The sequence below is a fragment of the Marmota flaviventris genome, chromosome 13 (genome assembly GCF_047511675.1).
Source record: "Marmota flaviventris isolate mMarFla1 chromosome 13, mMarFla1.hap1, whole genome shotgun sequence".
NCBI classification, from domain to species: Eukaryota; Metazoa; Chordata; class Mammalia; order Rodentia; family Sciuridae; genus Marmota; species Marmota flaviventris.
Window position 1 is genome coordinate 79,439,681 of NC_092510.1, and position 10,343 is coordinate 79,450,023.

A 10,343-nucleotide genomic window follows, 5' to 3' on the forward strand; every position below is an offset into this window, starting at 1 on the left:
TCTCTCTCTCTCTCTCTCTCTCTCTCTCTCTCTCTCTTCCTCCCTGCTGTTTTGACACTGACAAAGGCCTTGAAGCACTAAGCACTTCAAAAGGATTTAAGAGTTCATTCATTTTTCAAGAGATGGTGAGAAATTCACTAAGATTTATTTTGGTATTTGAATACCAATACCTTGTGCCCAAAGGTTGTTTCCAACTTTTTAGTTTCACTTAATGTAAAAAAAAAAAAAAGTAAAAACAACAAAAACTACTTTTACTTTCATACAGCATTCTGATTTTGACAATTGTTTTCTAGGGTTAAACACTGTTCTGCTCTGTGGACAGGCTGTAGTGGTTTTATGTGAAATATTGAATGGCTCTGTGTGAACAATATAGTTTCATAAACAACTTTTAGGAGGCAGACATACCTTCAGTTCTGTACTATAAAACCATGTCAATATACAATAACCTGTGGAAGGTGCTCAGAAAATACAAAGAACTAAAGCAAATACATAAGATAAAAGAAATAATTAATATAATGACAAAAATGATAAAATCATAAATGGGTTTATGTAGAACTGGGGGGTGCCTATGTCTGTATAAGACAGAAGGAGAGAGAGGGAGGTGTGTGTGTGGGGAGGATCTGGTGTACAAATCTATCTATGCGTGTGAGTTGTGCTCAATGCAGTGTCAGAAGCACATACAACAGGTTGGCTGATGCAGACTACAAAATTCATATACTCCCATATAACAAAATTTATCAGGTACCATCACTGCATGTTTTTTTTTAATCTTATTTCAGTTGGCTACTGGGGATTTAACCCAGGGGCACCTAACCACTGAGTCACATTCCCAGCGCTTTTTATTTTTTACTGAAACAGGTCTCACTAAATTGCTGAAGCTGGCTTTGAACTTGCAATCCTCGGGTCTCAGCCTCCTGAGACTCTGGGATTACAGGTATGGATCATTGTACCCTGCTTATTGCTTATTTTAATATTTTCTCTGTGGAGTTGTTTCTATAATATAAAGATGGCCTCACTTAGGCTTCCTCATATATAAAAAAATTGTATGTAGGCTGGGTGAGGTGGCACATGCCTATAATCTCAGTGGCTCCGGAGGCTGAGGCAAGAGGATCCTGAGTTCAAAGCCAGCCTTAGCAATTTAGCAAGCCCCTAAACAACTTAGTGAGACACTGTCTCAAAAATTTAAAAGAAAAAAAAATTAGTTTTGAGCTTTAGGTGGACACAATATCTTTATTTTATATTTATTTGGTGCTGAGGATTGAACCCAGTGCGCCTCATGCATGCTTGTTAGGCAAGCACTCTACCACTTAACTCCAACCCCGGCTCTCAAAATAAAAATTTTAAGGGCTGGCCATGTGGCTCAGTGGTTCAACTCCCCTGGGTTCAATCCCCGGTACAAAAAAAAAGTAAAAGAAATTGAGAAATTGTATGTAAAAATTGTTAATCTCCATTTCTAAAATTAGGAATAATTTTTGAAAAGAATTATTCCCCCACCATACTCGTGATGGTGAAAGTCCAGTTTTAGTTTTACAAATCGAAACACGGTTGGAAGAGTCAGGTATGTATGCTTGTCAAAAGAATATTTTGCTAGAAACCACTATTGTTAATCCTTTGTGGTTGTATGCACACAGCCATATAAAATTAAATGTCATAAGGAAAAAATTATAATAAGCAGGCATCTCAATTATTAGGTGCTCTTTTATTATACAGTATAAATGGCTCTGTAACACCGTAATGACAGAACACCTAGGAGTGCAGAACTGATACGTGTAAGACCAAATAGTTGAAGTATTTGTGTGTGTTAAATAGCATTTTGTTCTGTTACATTTTGGGGAAATCTTCCTCATTCATTTTTGATATTGAAGCTCTCTTTCTCAGGTTACAAAAAGTTAATGTGTAGCAATGTTTCCCTATGACATCAGAAAATTTTGAATCAATTTAAAATGTTTTGACAGTTTATCATGATGTTTCTTCTATGGGGTAACAGGCACTTAGCGGAAAAGATGGCAACAATCACTCAATAAACATATTCATACATCAACACTTTGCCAGAAATTTCTGTATAAGTGGATTATTTTAAGAGCAACAAACACAATTTAATACCAAGGAAAATGTGTCTATAACTTTACTCTTTTGAAAAAAAGTCTAAATATTTTTAATTTTTAAAAAATTCTCCTTACATATTGCACTTGATTTAGAATATTTAGAAATTGCAGAAAAGGAAAATTTAATATTTTGGCATTTCCTTCCAGGTTTTTCTCTTAATTACCAATTAATTGTTAATTTTCAATTTTTTTTCTATCCCCCCCCACACACACACACAAAGAAAGGCACACATTTGAAATTTTAATAGTCTTCTAACCTGCTTTTTTTCCACTTAACATACCATGAGCATTTTCTATGTCATTAAGTATGCTTTGAATATGTTCTTGGCTACATAAAATTCCATCCTATTGATGCACCTGTTTTCTTTTAAGCAAAGACACATGCCATGCTTTCCAGTTGGGCTGGACTCCTAAAAGCCAAAGACAATACCTTGTGTTGATCCACCACGAGCCTCTCATGAATTTCTTTTCATTCCATTTATAAGTGAACAATGGAGCCAACACACCTCTGGACACTAGATATAATGGACAGTTAATAAGCACTCTAAGGAAAATGACAGTCAGCTCTGCCCCCCTGATGATCTTGTTAGTCACTCATTTCACCATTATGGTGTCAACAAGTGTCACAAATGCTTTTCCATTTTGTGACAGCCACAAATGAATTTACTTGACTCTCTTGGGCACCCACTTCAAGACACTTGAGATTATAATAGTGCAGTTTTGAAACTTAAAAAACTACAGAAATATTGGGGGGAGGGCTAGGGAAGAATAGTTACTTTGGATTAGGCATTGGGGAATGGAGGGGAGAGGGGTATGAAGGATAGTAGAATGAATTGGACATTATGACCCCATGTGCAGATATGACTAGATAACTGGTGTAACTCTACAACATGTACACCCAGAATGGGAAGTTATACTCCATTTATGTATGATGTGTCATAGTGCATTCTATTGTCATGCATAACTAAGTAGAAAAAAAACAAATAAAATGCTATGAACTTGCAAAAACACCTTTTAAAAGTTTAAAATTTATAATTAGTTTTGTTAATTCAAATAATTTTGAAGGTGCTGGGGAATCAAACACAAGAATCTTACTCAGGCAGAGTCTACTACTGAGCCACATTCCCAGCGCCATGAATGAGTTAATTTTTAATTTTCTAGTCAGTTTCTGTCTTCAGAGGAGTTGAGGAAGTTTTAAAATAAACTGCTAGAAGCCGTTCCAGACCTCTTTGGGGATCACACACACACACACACCCTGTCACAAACAGAATGAATAGATCCTTTAATCCTCAGGAGGGCACTGTGGAACTGTTCTTATGGTTGTCTGCCTGGGGAAGATTCCTTTGTTACTCAAAATTCGTGGGGAGCACAAGAGCGGGCCTCCAGAGAAAAAACTTGTATATTTTCACTTACTTTTAATTAAAGACAAACCATGAAGATTTTTTTAAATGTGAAACTGAAATGTGTATGTTTATTGATAAACATTCATATTAAAACTGAACAGAATAATTGAGCTGTTTCTACCTGGGAAATCACATTCAAATAAGAAAACTGCTCTTGTGTAGTTTTATGTACATTTGTAGAGCAACCCAGACCAGATGTTTTCTAAATTTGATAATTTTCAGTACTCAGCTCTGGTAGTACTGATTGTAAAACTAAGTAGCTTAAAAAAACAAGTCTTTTACAACCTCTGTTCAGAACAAGTTGGCTTTTTAACATGCTTCTGAGATGCCCTCTACCCCAGTGTATAAACTGAAACCTGTTAACATGATTCTCCAGAACAAAAACAATGAAATCATTGTTCAGATAAAATATTAGGTTTATTTAAAACTTAATTCTCACCTTGAGTATGCAAAATACAAACTCCACAAAATGTTCATTTTTTTTACTTTGTAGTTTACAAATATACAAAATAGAAGTTTGCTTAAATTTATATTACATATTTATTAAGGCAAGGAACTATATAGAAAAAAACACATTTGTTCTGCTTAAGGCATACTTGGGAATAAACCATTGTACAAATTATTGCACATCTGAAACCACAGTGCATAACAGACTGTCTGCATAAAAAATGTAAAAGAAGTAAACCAGGCGTATTTACCTGACTTAGGTCATACATGTAGATCGGAAGACAAAAATAGATTTTCCTTGTCAAAGTATGCAGCAGTTTGAGAACTTTGGCTTCCTCATTTGGTACCTTTAGAACCAAGACTCACCAAGCACCATCGCGTAGGCTATTAAAAAACACATTTTTCTGTACCTGAATTTCTTCCTCTTCTTCTAACATCATAATAATGGCTTTTAGAAGGCAAAGAGAATACAAGGTGATCTTTATGCTTAATATTGCATGGAAACACAATTCAAGGGAATTCTGGTCTTCCCTCCCCCCACCCCCAACTCTCGGATCTAATTTATACCCTGATATCCAAACTTCCAGTCACCCCTTGGCATTCTGTAAGTCCAGGCATGTTCAAGTTGGATTGAGAATTGGAATGATAGAAGATCCAGTCACAGACCCTGTCAGTTCTTTGATTTGTCTTTTTCATTCCTCCTTTCTACTGATCATCCGTTCCTTCACAAGCTGACTCCTGGGGAACTTGACCAAGATTGTAGTGCTTGTCAGCTGGGCTCCTCCCCCCGTGGGAAGACAGGTGTGAAAGGTTAAAAAAAAATACTGAATTCTCTTCTGGCAGTGTGGGTCATATCCACTATTTGGGATTTAAAAGTGCCTCTTCATGTGTAAGGCCAGGTGGTCCGACCTGGAAAAGGCTCGGTCGCACTTCTGGCACTGGAACGGGCGGTGCCCGGTGTGTTTGCGGTAGTGCCTGGTCAGTTCATCAGAGCGGGCAAATTTCCACCCGCAGCCATCCCAGTCACAGTGGTAAGGTTTCTCACCTGTAAAGGGAAATGGGGGGGAAAAAGCTGAAGCCATAGCCAGAATAAAGAAGAGACCTCTATTATAACTGGAGGCCAGATACTAATAAACTCCCCAGATGCCCCCTTGTGAAAGAATCTAGAAATCTCTTTATACTACCCTAAAGGGCCACATTAAATTTCAGATCATTAATAGTAAATAAGAATTTGCTCTGTTTTTTAGGGAAACAGTACTTAAGCAGTGAAAACACACAAACCGCCCACATCCACATCGTTATCAGGCTAATGTTTTCATGTTTTAAATCCAAGACACCACAGTGGTGTCAATGAACTTGGAAATATTGATGCTGTCTCTGCCCAAAGGAAACAAAAGTATCCTATCCCACTTTTTCCCCCCATTGTACTGCCATTTCTGGGTTTTTGAAAGAACAATATTATCTAAATGATTTTAGGAACTCCAAGAACCTTAATAGTTAATTATTGGAATTTGAATAAAATCTAATTATTAAAACTAGAACCGGAAGGTGAGCCTGAAAAGAGAATAATTCAGAAAATTAAAATTTGATTTAAGAAAAAAGCCATCAATTTTTTGCAGGGCAAAGTATAATTTCCTGATTACTAGATCAATGCTTTGCCCAACTAAGGAGAGGCCCACATACCGCTGGGAATCTCCCTGCCTTTTAAAGACCTAACAAAACTGCATATTCAAGCAGATATCATCCATCAAGCAAAAGGCTCCTGGGGGGGAAAAAAAAAAAAAACAGGTGCCGGTTTGCTGCCCTCTCCTGTGATCCAGGAGATGAAGGAGATTATACACATATATACCACAAGCACCCAAAGGAGTGCGTTCACAGCTATCCTATAAGCCCCGGGACACTAATCTGCCTGCTTTCTCAGCTTCTGTCACACTACCTGTGTGGGTTCGCAGGTGTGCCTTGAGATGAGAACTCTTTGTATAGGTTTTGCCGCAGCCGGCATAATCGCAAGTATGAGTGGCGGTCCTTTTCCGGGGCCAAGACCTTCTTCCCCTCTTTGGCTTGGGTTCCTCTGGCAGGCAGGAACCAGGTGGCATGAGCTCTAGGGGTGAAGAAGGTGGGGTCAACATCATGTCGTGGGCCCCAGAGAGACAGCACACGCAGGGCTCCCCAGCCCCAGCTAAGAATCCCCTGGACTGACCTTGGTAGTGGAGCGGTGGGACCTGTGGCTGCATCTGGTCGGACAGGAAGGGTGGATAGTTCGGTCCCGGATGGGGATGGAATCCTGGGGGAAGTGGCAAGGCAGAGTGACAGTCCCGGTTGCTCAGCAGTTCCTCGGGACCCAGGGTCGGGGTAGTCCTGCTGGGGAGCTGCCGCCCCAGGGAGAAGTCATGCGCGCTAGGCCGGTGCCCATTGCTGAGCGGGGGTCCAGCGCCCAAGTGGGCCTCTAGGGGTCGACCGACTGTGCACGAGGAAACCGCCTCCTGCTTGATCTTGGGGCACATGCGAGGCGGCCCGCTGCTGTAGGGCGCTACCACCACCGGGTGGCTGCCATCAGGGCTGCCTTTGCTAACACTGATGACCGACGGGCTGCCGTACTCGCTGCCAGGGGCGCTCAGCGATGCCTTCAGCACAAACTTGCCCATCAGCCCGCCACCTGGCGGCTGCGGTTGCTGCGGCGGAATGTATACTGGGTCCAATTCGGGCCGCAGGAGCTCCGCCACAAAGCCGCCCGAAGGGCTCACATCGTTGATGTCCGCCAGGTTGAAGGGAGCCGTGGGAGGCGGCGCTGACTCCCGGCCATAGAGGAGGCCGCCGCTGGTGCCGCCTGGCGTCACACCCGGGTCACCCCCAGCCCGGATCGGATAACTGAAGCTGCAGGTGGAGGGCGCGCTGGCAGGGCCGCTACTCGATGGGGATGAAGAGGATGAGACTGACGCCGACGAGGACACGGTGGCGGCCACCGACTCCTGGTGGGACAATGAGTTGGAGAGAATAAAGTCTAGGTCCAGGAGATCGTTGAACTCCTCCGTCTCCCTTCGGGGTAGAAGGGCCGGGTTGCTACCACCGCACGCAGCGCTGGCTCCGCCACTCTCCAGGTCTGGGGCCACGGTCGCCGCCGCCAGGTCGTAGGGGCGACCGGGAAGCACCGGGGGAAGTCGCTTCATGTGGGAGAGCTCCTCCCGCCAGCGCTGTGGGAACAGGGTTGGAGAGAGACCGTTAATGGTGGTCCCCTATAACCACCCGTCGCAGTGACTTCTTGGCGAGCCAAGCGCACTTGCACCTCCCAGACTTGGGGAATGGGCAGGGCAGAAAGCTCCGGAGGACTCCAGATGCCAACGCTGCACTCTCTGCCAACACCCGGGTTCGAGGGAAGCTGATGCGTCTGCATGTTGTGTCTTCTTGACTGCCTGAACTAGCGCCCCAGACCGCCAGCCCCGGGCCCTCCCCCTTCCAGATCCCCGAGACTCTCCTGCCACCCCCGGAATTGGGACTTCGCGGCTCTCCCGGTGCGCCGTTGCCACCGGGCCGCCTACGCGCTAAGCTCATTTGGGCCGAGCCGATGTCTTGGGACTTGGCTACCTCCCACCGGGTGGCCCAGCCGCGCGGACCCTACCGCCTGCGCGCCCCTGGCGGCACCGCAGTGCGGGACCACACGCACGTACCCGACCCAAGGGCGTGGAAGCCATCCCGGGAAGGCTGTGGAGTCCGCGAGGCGACCACTCCTTCCCCTTGTCAGGGGTCTCTAAGTGACCGCCGGGTTCCGCTCCACTACGTACCACCCACAGAAATCCACTAGGTGCTCCCTGTAGCCTTGCGTGACACTTACGTTATTCGGGGCACCTGCTGGACGCAGTGTCTTCTCCCTTCCCGCCGGGCCGGACGCGAACGTGGAGAAGGACGGGAGCAGCGCGTCGCTGACAGCCATGTCAGACTCGCCAGGTGGCTGCCTGCGGGGCGCACAGAGAGGCAGGAGTCAAGGGCCACTCTCCACCGCTGCTCCAGTGGCGTCCCACTGATTCCCCTTCCCACCCAATGCCTCGCATCTTACCTACCTCATTAATGTGGGGCCCAGAAGGTCCTCGGGTGCCCGAAGCAGCTGGGGTATCCGAACCCCAAAGTCAAGAGGGGGGTAAAAAAAAAAAAAAAAACCTTAGAAACGGAGCCAAAAACCAAAAAAAAAAAAAAAGAAACAACCCAATTGCCCGAGATTCTTCTTCTTTGGATTAAATATATATTCAAGACGTCTTTTTTTAAAAAAGTTCCTTTGTATACAAAAGTTTTAGAAAAGTCGTAAACTCTTATAAAAATAGACAATCAGCAAGGCGAGTAAGTAGGTCCGGTGCCCAGGCTGAGTTCTCTTCGACTCAGCAGCGTCCCCCACCGCTGTCGCGGTCGCTGCGGCTGTCGTCGTGGGCGCAGGGGCTGTGGCCGGGGCGGTGGGCGGGCGGCGCCGCCAGGTGAGAATGGCCGCGGTGGCGCGGAGCTGCGAGCTGGGCGGCGGCGCAGGGCGCGGAGTCCTGGGGGTTGCGCCGAGCGCGCGCGGCCATGGGCGCGGGCCACCGGCGGGTGGGTGGGTGGGTGGGGGTCCAGAGAGGCGGGGAGGGGCACTCGGCGGCTCCCGGTGCCGCCGCCGCCCGCCACCGCCTCTGTTCCCCGCGCGCCCGCAGCCGCGCTCGTTCTCTCGGGCCGGGGAACTGCCGGCGGCCGCCGCGCGCTTCTTACTTATAACTTCTCGGGAAGCTCCTTCCCCGCCTCCTACCCGCTGCGCGCCAGGGTCCGCCGTCAGACCCCGCCCCCTCCCTTTCTTCTCCCCGCCCCCCCCTTAGCCCCCCCGCTCGTTGTCATAGCAGCTAAATAAACAAACTCGGCGCACGTGGGGGCGGGGGAGAGGGAGGGGCGCGGGCGGGGCCGGGCTGGGTCGTGACGCCAGCCCAGCAGCTGGCGGGCTGGAGCCTTGCTGACGCCGGCGGCGGTGGCGGCGACGGCTCCGGTGCTGGGCGCGGAGAAGCGGGCGCAGGTCCGGTGGCTGCGCTACTAGTTCTTCCGCGCTGCCATGGTCAGCTTCCCAGGGTTCGAAGCTGGCTACCCAGAAGGCTGATGGGGGCTTGGGGGAAAGTGACGCGACCCCACCCCTGTCCGCGTACGCGCTCGCCGCGCTCTCTGCGCGCTGTGGAAGAGCGCGATTATCCGCGTGACTCATCCAGCCCGCCCTCTTTCGCAGACGCACGCTGGAGTCCGGCTCCCGCCCCGCGGTGCCGGGGCAGGCGCTGGGCCTGGTCTCGCACGGGTCCTCGTGGGGCTGCCTGCCTAGTGGGGGTGGGGATAGAGAGGAGGCGGTGCGCAGCGTTCGGTGGCGAGGAATAGGAGCCTCAGAAGACTGGAGGAGTGTTCTGCTCCTGCAACAGGCGGAGAGAAGCCAGAATGGGAAGAGAGTCATAGTTTTAATATTTAAAGGAGCGAGGAAAGGAGTGAAAGGACTCAAGATTCACTTTGGTGGGTGGAGAAGAGAAGAGGGACTGAGGCGCGGAGACACCTTTCAACCAGACATCTCAAAGCACTTTACAAGCTACGCACTCTCCTTTCCACTTTATGGATAGGAAAACTGAGTCATAAAGAGGTGAAATGGCGAGGTAGAGGTCAAACGATAGCTCGTTGTTTTAAGCCAAGGCTCCGAATAGGTCAAGCCCACCAAAAGGGACTTAGCTGGAAAGTGGCCAGGTGCCAGGAAGTGGCGTGACCCAGGTGGGACCCTGGTTCCCCCAAAGTGCACACCGAACCGGCACAGCCGTCCGCGTCCACCGGGAGGAGGAAAGGAAGAGGAGATCATTATTTCAATCTTCTAACGCTGTCTCCCCACCCCACTCGCCCCTTAGTTGGTGATCAGTAATTTTCCAGTCGGGAAATGTTTTCGCCCTCATCTCTGCAAACAGTACTTTTTTATTTTTTTTTTTTAAACGTGAGTGTGGTGTTCAGTATCACTTGCTAAACGTAGGCTTGCGAAGTGTTTACTTTGGATTCCAGCGCGCAGAGCCAGGCTCCGCCCGCGCCCTCTCTTCTGAGCCCCCTCTACAGTGACGGCTGCCTCTGGCCGGTGTCAGCCAAGGAAAGAGGGTCAATGGGAATAGGAGTGGATACTCCGGCACCACGCTGCATGTGCGCTCATCCTTCATGGAACTCCATTTGCCACGTCCTTTTTTGTTGTTGTTGTCACCTGTTTGAATCTCGCGATCCTGGTAACTATTAGGTTTCCTCAGAATATTTGTTATTCCTGATTTTTCCAGTCCTCGCCGACCACAGAAACATTCTTGGAATGTATCTCGCCCCAAAAGAATCGAGTCAGGCCACTCTGCCAACAACAGGAATCTCTTAATATCCAGGGTTGGAC

The 10,343-nt window shown here is 47.7% G+C and overlaps 1 protein-coding gene across 2 annotated transcripts; it reads right to left on the minus strand.

Moving 5' to 3' along the window:
- Positions 1–3,975: 3,975 nt before the first annotated feature.
- Klf4 (KLF transcription factor 4) lies at positions 3,976–8,641 on the minus strand. Of its 2 annotated transcripts, XM_027943021.3 has the most exons (5): positions 8,011–8,641; positions 7,785–7,905; positions 6,156–7,146; positions 5,892–6,056; positions 3,976–5,000 (listed from the first exon to the last, which is right to left on the minus strand). In XM_027943021.3, the coding sequence occupies exons 1-5, from the start codon at positions 8,013–8,015 to the stop codon at positions 4,825–4,827; spliced, it is 1,458 nt and encodes a 485-aa protein (XP_027798822.1). In that variant the 5' UTR covers positions 8,016–8,641; the 3' UTR covers positions 3,976–4,824. The 2 variants fall into 2 exon arrangements, with proteins under 2 accessions (XP_027798822.1, XP_027798821.1); XM_027943020.3 differs by having other exon boundaries at positions 5,892–7,146.
- Between the last annotated feature and the right edge of the window lie 1,702 nt (positions 8,642–10,343).

Bases quoted from the DNA above. Each gene is read 5' to 3' on its own strand.
- Klf4 (XM_027943020.3), bottom strand. The intron at 7,147-7,784 runs GTAAGTGTCACG...CTGTTCCCACAG, and splicing joins CAGCAGGTGCCCCGAATAAC to CGCTGGCGGGAGGAGCTCTC. The intron at 5,001-5,891 runs GTAGTGTGACAG...TTCCCTTTACAG, and splicing joins ACACCTGCGAACCCACACAG to GTGAGAAACCTTACCACTGT.